Source organism: Callorhinus ursinus, unplaced genomic scaffold, assembly GCF_003265705.2.
Source record: "Callorhinus ursinus isolate GAN/ISIS: 27379988/994484 unplaced genomic scaffold, GSC_fseal_2.0 scaffold93, whole genome shotgun sequence".
Taxonomy (NCBI): domain Eukaryota; kingdom Metazoa; phylum Chordata; class Mammalia; order Carnivora; family Otariidae; genus Callorhinus; species Callorhinus ursinus.
Window position 1 is genome coordinate 30,619 of NW_027397155.1, and position 18,735 is coordinate 49,353.

Consider the following 18,735-nt stretch of genomic DNA (forward strand, 5'->3'; position numbering starts at 1 on the left):
CAGCTTGCATTCCCACCAACAGTGTAGGAGGGTTCCCCTTTCTCCACATCCCCGGCGGAGCATCTTCTAACATGGCCCTTGGTTGGCTTGGTGGTAGAGAGCCTCTGGCAAGGCAATTTCCCCAAATCAGCTTCCCACAGTGGCCCAGAGTACAGGTTTCTGGGGAGATTTGCAAGTTCTGCTAGCACAGCACCACAGTGCCTTCCTGCTGTTTAGTAAGGCCCTTGGCGTGGGGGGAATTCTTCCCTAGCTGCTCCATCTCAGCCCTAGGGATAGTGACCACTCCTTGTGCCTGACATACTTACATTCTTTAGAGTTCTCCTTACCTTTAACTAGATAGTATCTCATTATGGCAATGGTACTATAACTAATCATTCTTTATATTAACTTTCCCTGCATATGTTGCTGTGTGATTTCTCTGTCTTAACTGGACCCTGACTTATAACTGTTATATTCATGCAAGTGAATTGCTCCACGTCAGTGAACTCCAGCCCAATGACACATGGATGCACCTTCAAAGGTGAGTGAAAAAAATCGTCTTAGAAAATAGATACACAGTATGATTTTATTTATAAACAGTTAAAAAAATACACAAACCCCAAAACATATAATGAATATAGCTATGTGTGGAATAACGATAACAGAAAAGATTCACATAAGATTCAAGAAAGGGAGGATCTCTGGCAGAAGACGAAGTCACACTGGTCAGTGATAGATGGGGGATTCAAAGATATTGGTAACATTTCTTTCTCAAACTGGTTATTTGTGGGGGGCAGTTCTACAAATGTTAATTTATTTCTTATTTTTTTACTGTACATAATGTTACATATACCCTTTGATATAAATGGGGTATTTGCTAATTTAATAAAAGTAATTATCCTTTATGGTATAGAGTGACTCTATTTACCAGCAGCATGATTAGATCAGAGTAGCTCAACTAGTTTGCTAAGATAGTGATCTCTCAGCCCTGGGTGGACAATAGGGCTGATGCCACTGCTGAATTAGACTCGATTCCCTATAATGCCACATAGGAGTTTTAATATAGTAGGTGTTTGCCTTAATTTTAACCCTTAGTTCAAATTCAGAATAACCTTCTATAATTATAGAATAAAAATTGTCCATCTTTCTTCTTTGATTCATAGGGAGAAGAATACTAAGATGTGTGTGTGTGTGTGTGTGTGTGTGTGTGTGTGTGTGTGTATTAACTATATTTTTTAGAATATGCCTTTCACAATTCTTTCTGAGTGATAGACCATACCTATTCAATACGGGTTCTCTGAAGAACCACCTCAGGCTACTTCTCTCAGAGTTCCGGCTGCAGCCTGCACGGTAAAGGCTGCAATGGAGATCTGTCTCTTCACTTCTCCCCAGGCTTTGGAAGGATCCACTTTGCTTTCAATATCAAACAGAGCATCATAAATTCCTGGGAATGACTCCCCTGCATACTTGTTGTGGCTGCTGGGAGCATAGATGATGTGCCTGTTGATAAAAACAGTTTGCGGTCTATCAGTTGTCCAAATGATACATACAAGAGAAAAACAGGAGCACTCTACAAGTCCTGGACGGCAGAATTCTAATCTTATGATTTGAACAAGCTCCTTGTCAGCTAAACTTCCAAGTTAATCATCTCCAAAGTCCAGTCTATGAAGTATATGTTTTGACTTTAAACAGAGGACTTAACATGGTTCAGAGCAACAAAAATAACAATAATAGCCCCAGTAGCTTGTCACCTACTATGGATCGTGCTTGCGATTAAATGATTTGCCTATAATTTTTCTATTCCTTAAAAATAAACACTACAGGGGCGCCTAGGTGGCTGAGTTGGTTAAGCCTCTGACTCTTGGTTTCAGCTCAGGTCATGATCTCAGGGTCTTGGGATACAGTCCCTTATTGGGCTCTACGCTCAGTGGGAAGTCTGCTTCTCTGCCTCTCTCTCCCCCTCCTCCTGCTTGCACATGCATGTGCATCCTCTCTCTCTAAAATAAATCTTAAAAAAAACTCTACAAAATTGATACTAGCATTTCAAAAAGGAGGAAATTGAGATCTGAGAGATTAAGTGATTAGTCTCAAGCTACATTGCAAAAAAGTACTGACTTTTCACTATCCCACTTTACCTCCGGAAATGTAGCACAGTTGTGATTATTAAAGTCCTATTTGTGACCTGCCAACCTACTATTGTGTTTTTTCTCTTTAAAAAAGGAGATATACTAACATGCTAGAAAGCCCAGCTTAAAGCATGAATAATTATTAAAAACAATTTTGAAAGCGTAACATGACCTAGGTAGAAGGTGATATTTTATTGAAAGACCTATGTCAGTTCATGTCATAACCCATGAAGGGAAGGATAAGTTCCCAAGCCAAGAGGTAAAGAAGGAAAGAAACACAATCGTGCTGCCATTGGGAAACCAGTCACATGTCTGGATGATGCCCTTACTCCTAATTCTGATCCTCTGGTAATCCATAAACAGAAAGACAGGGCCATTTCTCACTAGTCACTGATCTAATTTGTTCTGCAATTCCTAGTAAGATCAATCTAATGTTCATCACTGATGTTTATCAGAAATATTTACAATTGTTAAACATTAGAAAAAAGTGAACATTAGGAGAAAGAGTATATAAATACATATTTTATATATTTTACATATATTTATTATGTCTTATGTGTATACATACATAAAGAAAAATATATGTTAAGTGAGAGAGGGGCTAAAATTATATAAACCAAATGTAAGCATGATTTTATAACTAACTGACAGAATTGGGGTGATTTTAATTTTTAGTTGTGACTTTGTTGATCTTTTAAATTTCCTACAATGAACATATATTCTTTTATAATCAGAGGTAAAAAAGATATTAAAAAGAAAAAATGCAGCAATCACATTACATTATATGAAGAAATAATATATTTGCCACATATATTTTGAAATTTCTATTTGCTTATAAGAAATCAACTATATTTTTTCCACAGCTCAAAAAAGAAAAAAATAAAGATATAATCAGGAGTCATATTTGTATCCTTACCTATAGAAAGGCCTGTCTGGTAATCCTAAAGGATCAATAAATGCTCGTTCCAAAAACATCAGTTGATCATTCATAATTCTCAATAATATTGGGCTAAACAACAAAACAAATACAGTTGTCACTTCATGAGAAAGCATGCACTGCACAGCAAACTAAAAATTCACAACAAAATTAAATATAACTAATATATCTTAAAACTCTATGATATGTAAATTAAGAACAATAGTATATGTGGTTAATTTTTTATTGTTATGTTAATCACCATACATTACATCATTAGTTTTTGATGTAGTGTTCCATGATTTATTGTTTGTGTATAGCATCCAGTGCTCCATGCAGAACGTGCCCTCCTTAATACCCATCACCAGGCTAACCCATTCCCCCACCCCTCTCCCCTCTAGAACCTTCAGTTGGTTTTTCAGAGTCCATAGTCTCTCATGGTTCATCTCCTCCTCTGATTCTCCCCCCTTCATTCTTCCCCTCCTGCTATCTTCTTCTTTTTTTTTAAACATATAATGTATTATTTGTTTCAGAGGTACAGGTCTGTGATTCAACAGTCTTACACAATTCACAGCACTCACCATAGCACATAACCTCCCCAATGTCTATCACCCAGCCACCCCATCCCTCCCACCCCCCACCAATCCATGGTTACATTTTTAAAATCCTATAAAATACTATTCTGCTAAGGCTTATAAAACCACATAAAGTTATATGTGCCCGTTGAAAAAGACAACAGTAATTTGTATTTATTTTAAAATAATAATTAATCGGCAAACCTAGGTATTTAAATACAGGCAAGATGTTTTTCATCTTAGGTATCCTAATAACCTACTCAAAGAAGTCATTTCGATATTGAATGGGATAGTCGATTAATAGTTAGTAGGGTTCCTGGAAAATTATGCATATTTACCAAACGATAGCCAATGTTTTATTATTATTTTATTATTATTAAAGCCAAATGTCCTAGAAAATCATAATCCATTTCTATAAGGCACTTTGCCAGAGGGAGGAAAGATCATAGTTTTTAAAGACAGAAAATCAACTTCATAGAATATATGGTGTTTGGAATCTCAAGATTTATTTCTCATTGTTGATTTTTTTTTTTTTTTTACCCACACACAAATTTGGAAGGATCTGTAAAGTATAAGGAAAAAAAAATCCCATACTCACCCCAGGATGACACAGTTATTATACTAATAGGTTTACTTTGAATTTTTCTCTATATTTGTTCAATAAAAAGTAATCAAACTGTTTACAATTTTAAATATTTTTGGTTTGCTTCACATTTTATTGTAAATATCTTATATTTCCTTTATAATCAACTATTTCAATGTTTATGAAATGTTCAAATTGGAGGACACCTAACTTTTAGATAGATCAATACCTCTTAGGTATTGATTGTTTTGAATGATTTGATATTTTTTATAAACTATTTCTATTTTATTATTATTATTTTAAAAATATTTTATTTTTTTTATTTGACACAGAGAAAGCACACAAGCAGGGGGAGAGGCAGAGGGAGAGGGAGAAATAGGCTCCCCACTGAGCAGGGAGCCCCACTGGGGCTCAATCCCAGGACCCCAAGATCATGACCTGAGCCAAAGGCAGATGTTCAACCGACTGAGCCACCCAGTCGGTTTTATTATATTATAAAATTATTTTATTATATTATAAAAAATAATAATATTTTTATTATTATTTATTTATTTATTGAAAGAGCATGAGTGGGGGAAGGGATGGGTAGGGGAGAGGGAGAGAGAGAATCTTAAGCAGGCTCCACGCCCAGCATGGAGCCTGATATGGAGCTCTGTCTCACGACCCTGAGATCATGACCTGAGCTGAAATCAAGAGTCGGATGTTTAACCAACTGAGCCACCCGGGAGCCCCTTGAATTGTTTGGTATTACAATTCATATCTTTCTCTGAGAAGCCCTTTTTTCTTTCCAAACTTGAAATTCTTTCCTGAAGAAAAGGTCCAAGAAATGGAAATACTATGGCAAAGTCTAAGAACTCTGTAAATGGCTCTTGAAACTTTAACAGTATGTATTTATGCTTTTCAGGTTTCTATTTTTTATTTTTATTTATTTATTTTTTCCAAAAGGTTTTTAAAACAATTCACAATGTTATCAGAAAAGTTAGAGAGCATCTGTTCCAGGGCACCATCTAGTGCAATGTGTACAACCAAGTTTTAAATCATTACTAAGTTGATACAAAAACAGTATAACGTTATTTCAAAAGTAGTATGTTATTTTCATCTATATTTTTTAATCAGTAGTTAATTTGAATGTTTTTTTATCTGTTTCTGTACAGGTAGTATCTTCTTTTTGAATTGTCTTGCCCATTGCCAACATTTTCAGCTTTGTTCTTTTGGATTTTCTTACCAATTTTCAAAAAAATATTTTTATAATGTTTATATTACTCCCTTTCCATATTTGCTGGAAAAGAGCTTTCCCAATTTTCTATCTTTGCTTTTGATAATTGACTTTCATATTATGAACCATTTCAGTGTTCTCAAACCTAATTGCTTTGTCATTTCCCTGTTGCTTCTAAACTTGGAATTTCACTTCCAAGAAATATCAACTTTTAATAAAGAATTTTTCTACAACCATTGCTTATGTTTGCATGTGATGTGAAGTGAGATTCTGAACTCACTTTCTTATCAGTTGCTAAAAGAGCTTAAACAACATTATTGTTAAATATGTCTTTCTTCCTCCATTTATTGTTGATGTGTCCTTCATTACAAACACATTTTTTTTTACCCAAATATATTCCTATATGTCACTCATCTATTTTGGACTGCTTACTCTTATCTTTCAATGTACTTAAGGATTTGATATCCTATATGTCACTCATCTATTTTGGACTGCTTACTCTTATCTTTCAATGTACCTAAGGATTTGATATCCGTATCATCATAATAGGCTTAATAAACAGTAGAAGTTCACTCTCAAAATTCTACTTCAAAAAAATTTCCTTAATATCCTCTCTTTATTTTTCTCCCATCTTAAAGTTCTATTCCAATTATGTTTACTTTGGTGATTTCACACAGAATGAATCCTAAATGCTTAATATTAGAAGAAAACTGGCTTCTCGGTACTTGTTCTGGAGAAAGAATTTTATCAGGTGGAAGTAGAAATGAGAAACTCTGGAGGTAATGACATTAAGAAGTGTGTTCTGGAAATAGGAGAAGTTGGTTGAAGTATGATGGACAGACACTGAAAGAACAAGAGACAAAGCTAGAAAAAGCTGGGGTCATGCAGTGGAGGCCCCTCAGTGCTAAGGTGGGAATTTTGTCACTAATCAGCTGGTAGTTAAGGAAGTGCTGGCTTTTCTCAGCACAGGGCTGCCACTCAGAAAGTTAGAGGTGGGTCTTGCAGAGATAGGGCAGCCCTGTACAGGATGCTTTAAGGTGGAGAGACAGGAGCAAAACACTTTCCAAAGACATTTCAGCAACAAAGACATCAATTAGTATCTCTTTTTCATTGTATCTATTATACGCATAACTTAAAAATGTAGAACATACTTGTTTTTGTCCAAGTCTTGAAGCCTCTCACTGAACTTAGAAGCAATTTCCGTAAAGTTCTTCACAGCAGAGAAAAGTGAATCTGAAATAGAAATCGGGGCCTAATGGCGTTGTCTTATGGCTTATGCAAAGGGAACAGTATAGGAAGCTGTTTGTTCTCTTCTGCATTTTACAAGGTATTTATATTTTATATATTACAAGAGGAGCATCAATGAAATGACAAATACATTTACAGATGTAAACAAAGTGATTACAGGGACTAGCAATAAATAATAAATGGACTAAGGTAGGTCATAACATTTTAGAGATTAATTGAAGCACAGAGATAATGAATTTTGAAAGAGGAGGTGTAGCATACCAAATGACACACTGTATGTTTTCATTTCTTGTGGATGTCTCATTGAAATATTGTAGATTTTGTCGGCATACTTTCTCAAAACTATAGCATAATCTCGACAGTCAAATGGGAGCACTATGGAATTGGCTAGTTCAAATACCATCCCTCCTCGAACCTGGGCCACAGCGAGGTGATACTTAAAAGTTGGATCATAAAATTTTTCCACCAATTCATATGTTTCAGAGACACTGTGATACAAAGGATAGCTCCTGGATTTGCTTGTTGCCTACAGAAAGAAAACAACAACAACACAAAAACGCACACACACAAAATATATCTCTTATAAAATAGCTTATAATAAAATGCATAGTAACATATTTACTATTAATACTAGTAAAACTGTTTTGGTCAGTAATGAATAAAGGAATGTATTTAAGAACCTCAATAAGCCACTTACTAAAGGGTTAATATTATAATGTTAAAATATACCCCAGATGTGTAATTAAAAAATATGTGTATACAACATAAATGATAGTATAAAAATCATCTGAAAGGGCCTAACAGTCTTGCCTTCAAGGATACAGGAGATGTGAAAATGTTCCTGAAACAAAGACAAGATAATGTTACATTTAAGTACAAATAATTTAAGAAAACAGGGAATTGTTGGAGGTGATTGTAAATGAGCATTATACAATATTATATAGGATAATGCTGCAAGTTGTTAATGACTGAAATTCCACGAATGGATGATTCTCTGACAAGCAGCGTGCAGAAGCATGAAGAATCCGCAGAGTGAGGGGTTCAGGAGTGGATCCAAAGTCTCACAAAGGAGAGAGAAGGAATGCTCAGACACATATAAGACACCAAGAACATACAAAAAAGGCAAGCGGCAAGGACTTTCCAAACTTTGAATTGCTGATTTATGCCTTTTGCCTGCCTTATTTAGCTGTTTATGTTTTTACTAATATAGAAGAACACTTTATATAGCAGGCTAGGATTCTAAAATTAGACAGCTGGAGTTTGAATCCAGGCTTTAGGATTTATTACCAAATAACTTTGGGTGGTTACTAACCCAAAGATTATTAGCTTTTCTTTACTGTAGTAGTCTCATGAGTAAAACGGAGATAATATTAACATCTACCCTCACCCCACCCCCATCTAGCCCTGCCTAACTTCCTACCCCAATGGTAAGATTAAAGATTTCCTGTCTGGAGAGAATAACTAGTCCAAGAGAAAAGATCTATAGATTCTGTAGACCTATAGTTGTTGCCTCCCCTAAAGTATCTAGAACAGGCATTCTTGATCACTCTTCTCTGAAGCTTCCCATTTGACAATTGCCACCCTTGCATACAGGGCTTTGGTCAGCTTTTTATAGACTCACTCCTAAATAAGACAGGTTGCCAAAGATGCCCAGGTATTTGAAAACAGCCTTTGACTTGAAAGATACAGACCAAACACACATACTAAAATAAAATCAACTGGGGCGCCTGGGTGGCTCAGTTGGTTAAGCGACCGCCTTCAGCTCAGGTCATGATCCCGGAATCCTGGGATCGAGCGGGGAGCCTGCTTCTCCCTCTGACACTCTCCCCTCTCATGCTGTTTCTCTCTCTCTCTCTCTCTCTCTCTCTCAAATAAATAAAAAAATAAATAAAATCTTTAAAAAAAAAGTTAAAAAAAATCAACTCGAGAGTAAGGAGGTACTGCATGGAATGGAGGCAAACTTAATAATAACAATAGTAATAAAGATTTCAATAAAAAAATGAATGACAGAGTTGAGAAAAATATTCCTGATAGTAAAAAAAAGACACAGATAAAAACAAAAGATAAAAAATGAACACATCAGAAAATAATCCCCAGATGTTAAACAACTAGTAATAGTTCAAAAAAGACAAAAGAGGGAAGAAGTGATCAAAGGGAAATGCATTCCCTCCAACTGCAAGACATGGGTTTCCAGACCAAAGGGCCCACTCTGTGTCCAGCCCAGTGTAAGAAAAAATGGCATAACCAAGGCACACATGCACACCAAGGACAACATGGAAAATACTAAAACCTTCCTTTAAAAAAAAAATCATGGTACCAGTGTGGAAACAGACACATAGATCAATGAATGAAAAAGAATAAAGAACCCAGAAATAAATCCATACATATTTGGTCATTTAATCAATGACAAAGGTGGCAAGAATGACACAGTGGGGAAAGGACAGTCTCTTGAATAAATAGTGCTGCGAAAACTGGACCACTACATGAAGAAGAATGAAACTGGACCACTTTCTTACCCCATATACAAAAATAAATTCAAAATGGATGAAAGACTTGAAGACCTGTAACATTAAAACTCTTAGAAGAATACATGAGCAGTAGGCTCTTTGACACAGCCCTAACAATATTCCCTTGGACCAGTCTCCTCCAGCAAGGGCAGCAAAGCTAAAATATACACATGGGACTATATCAAAATAAAAAGCTTCTGCACAGCAAAGGAAACAGTCAACCAAAGGAAAGGGCAGCCTACTGAGCAGGAGAAGATATTTGAAAATCATACATCCATTAAGGATTTACTTTCCAAAATATTTAAAGAACTTGGACAACTCAGTATCAAAAACACAAACATGATTAAAAACTGGGCAACGGAGAAAAAAAACTGGGCAGATGACCTGAATAGACATTTTTACAAAGAAGACACACAGATGTCCAACAGGTACATAAAAAATGTTCAACATCACTAATTTTCAGAGAAATGCAAATCAAAATCACAGTATCGCCTCATACTTGTCAGATTGGCTATTATCTAAAAGGCAAAATATAACAAGTGTTGGCGAGGTTGTAGAGAAAATGAACCTTCATGCACTGTTGGTGGGAATGCAAACTGGTGCAGTCACCGTGGAAAATAATAAGGAGATTCCTTAAAAATTTAAAAATAGATCTACCATACAATCCAGAAGTTCCACTGCTGGGTATTTATCAGAAGACAATGAAAACATTAATTCAGAGATACATGCACTCCCTATGTTCACTGGATTATTTACAACAGCCAAGATATGGAAGTAGCCTAAGTGTCCATCGTCCATCACACACACACACACACACACACACACACACACACACACACACACACAGAGGAATATTACTCAGCCATAAAAAAGAATGAAATCTTGCCATTTGCAATATGGATGGACCTAGAGGCTATTATGCTAAGTGAAATAAGTCAGAGAAAGACAGAACACCACACGATTCCTTATATGTGGAATCTAAAAAACAAAAAAATGAACACACAAAATAGAAACAGACTCACAGATACAAAAAACAAACTGCTGTTGGTTACCAGAGAGGGGAAGGGTTAGAGGGCAGGGAAAATAGGTAAAGGGCTTTAAGGGGTACAAACTTTCAGTGATAAAATAACTAAGTCCTAGAGATGTTAATGTACAGCACAGGGAATACAGTCAGTAATATTGTAGTAAATTGTATATCGATAGATGGTAACTAGATACTGTGGGGATCATTTTGTAATGCTTAAAAATCCTAAATCACTATGATACACACCTGAAACTAATAAGATATTGAATGCCAATTATACTTCAATAAAAGGAAAAAATCAGAGCCAAGGGATCAGGGGTCAAATAGCACCAAATTTCTCAACAGCAATCCTGAAGCTTGGAAGATGCTGAGGGATGAGTTCAGAATTCTGAGGACATAGGATTTTCAACCAAAAGCTTTGTGCCCACACAAACTATCCAAGAATTGTGTGTGGTATAAATGTATTTCAGACAGGGAAGGGCTTTCGCTTTGATACACCCTTTTTAAGAAGTTCCTGAAGGATGTGCTTCAAACATACTAAAGAGTAAACAAGAAAAAAGAAGAGACAAAATCCAGGAAAGAGAAGATGCAAAACAGGAGAGAAGTGAAGGTCTCTCAGACTTCTCAATGAAAGAAAATTGCACAGGCAAGAGCTGTGTCACAGGCAAAGAAAACCACCAGAGAATCCACCGGAGCAGGAGAAGAAGAACCCAAGGGGGAAAAAGAAATCTGCCAGATCACCCAATAGGTTTGAATATCCTGAAACTTTGTGGTGAATTAGTTATGGATACATGGAGAGGGAAAAAAAATGATATTCTAATCCACAAGTATGGTACAACGATATACTGAGAAAATGCAATGAGGGAAAGTATTTGGGAGTTAGGAGAAAAAGTGATATAGAAACGCTAAATGCCTATCTTTCCTCATGAGAAGTAAATGGATGATACATCAGACTGAAAAACAAATAAATAGCAGCAGGAGCATAGCGTGTATAAGCATGCAGATAGATGTCAGAAGAAACCAATGAAAAAGTTGAAAAAATGTGAATCTGTTGAACAGAATCAGAGATGGGACGAGCCTGCAAGTGGAATAAGGGACCAGTGTTTTTCATCATACACCCTTACAGAACTGTATGACAGTTCGTGAACTATGTCCTATGTTACTTTGGTAAACATAAAAACTATAAAATTGTCATTACCATCAGCAACAATGGTAGGAAAAAAATCATGACCTGTATATGTGTTCGTTGCTTCTTGTGCCATAGAGCATAATTTTCATGTTTACTGACTAGAGATAGAATGGGATAAAAATCCAAACATCTGCTGGTCTGGATACTAATTCATCTTTGGAATGATAACAGATAGGGAGGAGTCAAAGACAATTTCTACATTTCTAGTGTAAGTAACTGGGTGAAAGCAATGCCACCTAATGAAACAAAATATATTTAAGGGAGAACATGCAAGTTCAAGTTCTAAGGCTTAGGATACCCAATTCAGGCATTATCCCATGTGACAGTAGCATGATCTCAACCACTTCTGCTTTAAATTCCTCTATTTCTCTAGGGCTTATGTCACCCTTTTTTTATTCCAGAATTATTTGTGTAGCTAAAATATATTCATAAGTAATCTTGAAAAACATACTGACAGACTTACCCAATTTTTAGTGTACCGTGCTCTGCTTGAAGCAATTCCAAGTCTTTGGAAGAACACCTCAAAGTCATTACCAGATCCCAACTTACTAATCCTTTTAGGGATAAAACAGGAGATTATTTGAGTAGTTTCTTCAGTGAGTACAAATTAAAGATTAATTAAACTCTATTCTTGCTCTTATAAATATCATTTTTCTTTATAAAAATCACATCAGACAAGCAACAACAACAAAAAGTAATTGAAAGGAATATCAGTCCTGATCACAAAGTATCTACTTCCATAAGACTGTTTTGGGTAGTAGGGACCATTGTTCTTTTGGGTTCCTGAACCCAATTCCAACATGTGGAGGGGGATGTGTGGTGTTTCCCATATCAGTGACAAGCAATGCTTGGGTGTCCTCCAACTCAACTCAGTTCTGACACTGAAGGTAGCACCAGATTCCACAGGTGAATGGCTCAGTCCCACAAGACTGCCCCTCCACTGATTTCAGAAGCCAACTACAAACCCAGATTGTTATCTGTGTTTCTGACCAATGGGCTACAGATTGGATATTCCCAAGTTCTCTTCCTTGCTTTCGATTAATTTGCTAGAGCTGTTCCCAGAACCCAGAGAACCATTTTATTTACTAGATCAATGGTTTATTATAAAAGGATGTAACTCAGGAACAGCCAGATGGAGGGGGTGCAGAGGGCAAGGTGTGGGGAAAGGGTGCTGAGCTATCCACACCCTCCCCAGGTATGCCACTCTGCTGTAAGTTCCATGTATCCACCAACGTGGGAGCTCTCTGAACCCTGTCTTCTTGGGTGTGTATCTTCATTACAAAGGCACAATTGATTAAATCATTGGCCATTGCAGAGTGATTCAACCTCTGCTCATGGGGTGGGACTAAAGTTCCAATTCTCTAATTATATAGTTGGTTCTCCTGGCCATCAGCCCCCATCCTTAGGTGGGGTCCAAAGGTCACCCTGCTAATGCAACAAGAGACACCCTTGTCTCTTTCATCACTTAGAACATTCTAAAGATTTTGGGAGCTCTCTGTGCCACGAAAGGGGCCAAAGATCTAATATATACTTCCTATTATAAATCATAGTATCACAATTGCCTAAGTTACTTTTTTTTTAAAGATTCATTAAGTTGGAAAATATTTTCCCTCAACTTATTTTATCGTCTGTATTTGTTGTTCATAATAAAGTTAAAAGAAGCAGATTTTTTTTAGATAATTCAGATGTAAATCCTACCTTAAAAATTTTTAGTATTTCATACTCTTGATAGGTATAATCTTATCTATAATTAATCTATATCTTTGAGATATTTATTCCTCTAACCTTGCTTGTGATGACACAACCATATTGAAATGATGACTATATTTTTCTTAGAGTAACTAAAATATTTTTTAACAGTATGATATTCAGAAAAAAGAAAATGTATCAAATAACTAAGGGACAGAAATGTGAGGGGAACTATTTTCCACCATTATAACTTTTGACTTATATATTGCCTGCTCAAAAAAGAACCATTTTTAGATGGCCTATAGATTTAACTTCAAAACACATAGTAATATTCTATTTGAGAAACAAAGCATCACCTTCCCTTTATCATTGAAAGAAAATACACTTTCATTTTCAATCCAATCCTATAATCTATCTAGTAGAAAGTCTTGTTTGTTTACCTGGGCATGCCACTGAACTCCAGTGAAGGACTTTTTCCATTCCAGCTCTCATAAAGAGATTTGCCTTCAAAGCCTTCATCGGGGCTTTGGAGCTACACAGATTAAAAGGGAAAAAAAGAAAATACTTATAAATCAGATATTTTAAAATTTAAATGTCCATTAACCAGGGAATGAATAACTAAACTATATTCAGCAAGACACATGATACAATTCATATATTAGCAGTCATTAAGAATTACAATGAGTTTCTGACAATAGGGGAAAATGTTCATGCTATTATATATAAGTGTGACTATATAAAGAATACATGATGTGTATGGAAAAGAAGGCCAAATTATTACCAAGCTACTGTAGGCAAACGAATGGTCATATTGTAAGATTTTTTGGTCTATTTTTTCTGAGTTGAGGGAGGCTGCTCTCAAAAACACACATTTCTCTCCTCTTATAAAAAAGAAAATGAAAGGAAACAAGGTGATTAAGAGAAGGTATTTCTTTTAATATTGCTTCTTGTCAGTAAGGTTGCTAAAGTCATTAAATAATACACAATAAAAATAAATGCATTAATATTTTATTTAATCAATTATTTACTATAATTGTGTTAAATATTGGGCTTTAAATACATTTTCTGGTTTTACAGATGAGAAAACTAAGGAAAAAAATATGACCTATTATTGAGTTCTAGACCTATTCTTGAAATCTAGTGCATTAGATGTTATGCTGGAAACATTTCACAAACTAAACTTTAATTATACATGTTCCATCACTATTCATGGGTTCTTTATTATACATTATATGGTATACAATGTATTTATATTATATTTAATAAAAGTCCTATGTTCTATTTTTTTAAAGATTTTATTTATTTATTTATTTATTAGAGAGCAAGTGAGAAAGAAACAGCATGAGAGGGGAGAGGGTCAGACTGAGCTGGGAGCCTGACGTGGGACTCAACCCCAGGACTCTGGGATCATGACCTGAGCCCAAGGCAGTCGCTTAACCAACTGAGCCACCCAGGCACTTTTCAACAAAGTGATTTTTAAAAGTTTATAGAGTACCTATGTTGTTTAAGACTTTTTGTGAATGCCAGGGAAACGAAGCTCAATAAGACACATTACATACTCTCTACGAGTGAGAACTACAGGTAAAAATGTGGAATGCAATGTGCTAGGTGCAAAGGTCTATGGGAACACAAATTTGCATAAGCATGAGGAGAGAGAACTTAGGTTAACAGAAATTATGTTATTAACATCTTAATTTGTAAAATATGAATAAATAGGCAACTAAAGAATTTCACTCAAGCTTATAAATTGACACAAAATTTTGATATAAGGAACAGCACTGCTCCATTTATTCTAAGAAATGCACATTTAACACAGTGTAGAAATACAGTACTAAATTCTCAGTTTATCACTCAAATGTAAAATGCTATAAATCACTCTCCCCAAATAAAACAGAATAAAACAAACCCCCAAACTGTCAAGCAACACATAATTTCAAATCTGACCTAAAGAGTAGAGTTTTTTCAATTGTCTCCGGATGACACCAAGCCAGCCAGAAAACAAAGAACTGCCAAGCTTCCTTAGCATTTGACTTAAATTACATGAAGAGTGAACATTCTCAGAAACACCCTGTTGCAGATATTTAAATTTTTACACACTTCATGGAAATTGATAAAACTGCAGGCAAATGATGCAGCTCTTGAGTAATGACATGAATTTTTTTTTTCTAATCCTAGAGGAGAAGCTAAGTCATAAGATTACATTCCATGCTTTTGAAACCAAAGGTTAGTGACATTTAAGTCTTACTGAAAACCCCTATCTGAAGGGGAATAATTGTGTTTTCCTTGGTAATTATACTTCAATTGGTAATTCTATTAAATAGGCAAGTCTTTTTTTTTTCCTTTCCAGTTCAAATCAGATAAGTAGCAGTAACAACAAAAATCTGCCAAGCAACAAGTTCTTCATGATAACGACTGCTAGGCCCAGTAGACTGAGGATCAGGACAAGGAAAGTGAAGAGTTGCCTGTCAGTCCTGGAGGAACTCAGGCACAATCTCTCCAGTAGGTTCGGGATCCTGTGCTGCTGTCAGAATTAAGAGAACTTCAGCTGTCAGCCTAGTTCAGTGGGGCTCAGTGGAGTGCAGCTCAAGGCCAGAAGTCAGGGAGGGGGGTACATGGTCTCCCCTAGCCTCTGCCCCAAACCAATTGGACCCTGGAATCAGCGCTTGCTGTTTTTGCAACATACTCCTTCTTGATCACTTAGAAACTTCAACTCTTCCTGTGTCCTGGGCTAATTGATATCATTACTTGAAGGAGTATAAATCAGTTTTAAAATTAAGGAGTGAAATCACAGGACCAAGTGCTGGTTCAGCTACAGCATGAGTTGTATGACAGTGGGGGGCTAATGCTTTTTGATCTCAGTTTTCTCGATTTCAAATGGGGATGGTAGACACAATGCGACCCCAGGGCTGCTTCAGTAGTTGGGAGAAATGGGGTAGCATATGTAAACAGTTTATTAGATGTAATGTTCTCTGGAGCTTATTAGAGGTAATATTTGCTATATGAGAGAAAGACAAATTATAAAACAATGCAGCTGCTTAACATAATAATGGTTCCTCAAGAAAACATCATTTGTAGAACTCAAACTTTCTAAAATTATACATAATTATTTTTACCTCCTTTGTTAGGTTGTATACCAAGCTGTACATTAGTGGGGTGCAATCAACTCTCAGAGTATAGTTTCCTTAAAGATAAAGAGAGAGTGTTTTTTTATTTCATTTACTTTATTCTTTCATTCAAAGATGAATCCTAGCTCTTTAGCCAGAAGGATCCTTAACATAACATAATAATAAAAAAATTTAAAAAAACAAACTAATGTTGTAATGTATGGTGACTAACATAATAAAATTAAATTAAAAAAAAAAACCTAAGTCCAATAAAACTCTCCAACTTACTATTCAATAAAAGCATCATTGCTCACCACAGTCCTCAGTTCCAGGCATGAAACAACCCCCATCACTGCTCCAAATCTTCACCTCCCACTCTGCCCAAGCAGACTCCTGCTCAGGGGCTTTGCATATACAGTTCCCTCAGCCTGGAACAGTGTTATGCATTATATCTGCATGACTTAAAACTCCTCCTCTAGTCTAATATGTTTTCTGAGAGTTTTCCCCTGAACATCCTACCTAGAGGAGCACCCTCTCTTCCTTTTATCCTAGCCACTCTTTCTCTTTTGACCTTGCTTATTTTTCTCATTGGTTATCTCTCAAACATGTTAAATATTTGCCTTTTTATTTTCCATCCTCCCACCAGACTAGAAATTCCATGGGAGCAGGTGTTCACTTTTATTTGTTGCCAGGGGTTAGCACAGTCCTGGCCTTTAGCATTTACCCAATAAACATTTGTTGTAAAAATGCATTTGTGGGGGCACCTAGGTGGCTCAGTCAGTTAAGCGTCCAACTCTTGATTTTGGCCCAGGTCATGGTCTCAGTTTCCTGGGATCGAGCCCTGCATCGGGCTCCATGCTCAGCTTGGAGTCTGCTTGAGATTCTCTCTCTTTCCCTCTCCTTCTGCTTCCCCTCCCCCCACTTGTATGTGTGCATGTGCACACATTCTCTCTCTCTCAAATAAAAGAAATAAAATCTTTTAAAAAATGCATTTATAAGGCAGATGCTCTCCAGCTAGTTCTGAATAGAGAACAGAGATGGCGTTCCCATTCCTCAGGAATTCCATCTGATGAGTTTGAGAGTCATGAGAACCAGCCAGGAGAGGTGACCTCAAGAAGTTGTGGGAGCACAGGGACAGAAGGCTAAAGCATGATGGAGGCCTGGGGAAGGGAAAGTTAAGACAACTTCATCAAGGATTAGCCTGTACAAATGCCCAGAAATATAAAAGTACATGATGTACTCAAAGAATGGCCAGCAACTCTAATCTCAAAGCTTCAGGTCCATGTCTGGGGACAGCAAAAGTTGAGGCTTTAAAAATAAGTAGACACTGCAGCAGAACTGTTCATGGAACTTGAAAGGCTGGTTCCAAATTTCGACTGGAAGAATAAATATGCACAAATTTTAGCCACTGCCATTTTTAAAAGTGATAAAGAGCTAGTAGGAGTGCAAACCAGAGAGTCAGAGAGGTAGTCTGGCAGCATAAATTACCACGTAATGCATGTGTACCACGACCAAAGCATGATATTGTAGCTCTCCACTCTCCACTTGTATAGAAAAAGGCAAGGTGGGCAAATAAACAAGATATTTACTGCAACAAATTGAAGCAATCTGACCATCAGCTAGAGAATTGAGACGTAAATTGCTCTGTCGAAAACACTGTAGAAGTTTTTGTTTTCAAATGATAGATTTATATATAATGACATGGAAAATGTTCCATAATATGCTGTTGAATAGAAAAGGAGAAGACGCAGAACCATGTAGTATGTAATATGTAATATGTAATGAAAATCTGTATAACATCATGAGGGGCAACACAATGTAGTCGTTAGAAGGATAACGATGATCACCTAGATTTGAGTGTCAGCTCAATCTTTTACTAGCTGTGTGACTCGGGAAAGTTACTTAATCTCTCTGAATTGGAGGTTTCCTCTTCTATACAAGGAAAATAATAAAGTACCTACCTTACAGGATTATTGGATTAAATAAATATTTACATGTAAAGCACTTAAGACAGCACCTTCAACATCACTGATGGTTTGAGTGAGCTAACCATCTAGAGATGAATGTCAGTGTGATGGAAACATCTCAAATTGAGGACAGTAGCACCTTCGGAGAGAGGGCTGAGTTTGAGAGTGATATAAGTAAAGGTTCTTGCTTTGATTATAAATTTTGCATTTTACCATGAGAAAGTCAATGTATCACTTATTGTGTTATCTTAAAAATGAATATTTAACAAAATTTTAAATATAAAACAAAGTAAGATAAGTGGAACCCCAGTCATCGAGTAACATGGTGTCATGTGCTGTTGATGCTGAGAATGATAGGAAGACAATGCTGCGTTTTAAGGCAGGGAGTGACGTCATCAACAAATTCCAATGATTAGAGGCAGAGCAAGAAGGTGGAGGAGTAGGAGACCTGGATTTCATCTGGTCTCAGGAATTCAGCTGAATGGGGATCAAACCATTCTGAAAACCTACGAACTCAACAGGAGATCGAAGAAGAGAGTAGCAACAACTCTCTGAACAGAGAAGCGACCACTTACTGGAAGGTAGGACGTGTGGAGAAGTGAATCCGAGGCG

General features: G+C 36.4%; 1 protein-coding gene across 1 annotated transcript in view; it reads right to left on the bottom strand.

Annotated features, from left to right (window-relative positions):
- Positions 1-551: 551 nt before the first annotated feature.
- The window catches only part of FOLH1 (folate hydrolase 1), a 74,719-nt gene continuing 56,535 nt past the window's right edge, over positions 552-18,735 (bottom strand). The window contains exons 13-19 of the mRNA XM_025893656.2: positions 16,166-16,233; positions 13,493-13,584; positions 11,827-11,917; positions 6,905-7,169; positions 6,547-6,628; positions 3,022-3,114; positions 552-1,479 (exon numbers count right to left, since the gene is read on the bottom strand). Coding sequence (XP_025749441.1) covers positions 1,290-1,479; positions 3,022-3,114; positions 6,547-6,628; positions 6,905-7,169; positions 11,827-11,917; positions 13,493-13,584; positions 16,166-16,233 — 881 coding nt within the window. The 3' untranslated portion in view covers positions 552-1,289. The remainder of the gene's footprint in view (positions 1,480-3,021; positions 3,115-6,546; positions 6,629-6,904; positions 7,170-11,826; positions 11,918-13,492; positions 13,585-16,165; positions 16,234-18,735) is intronic.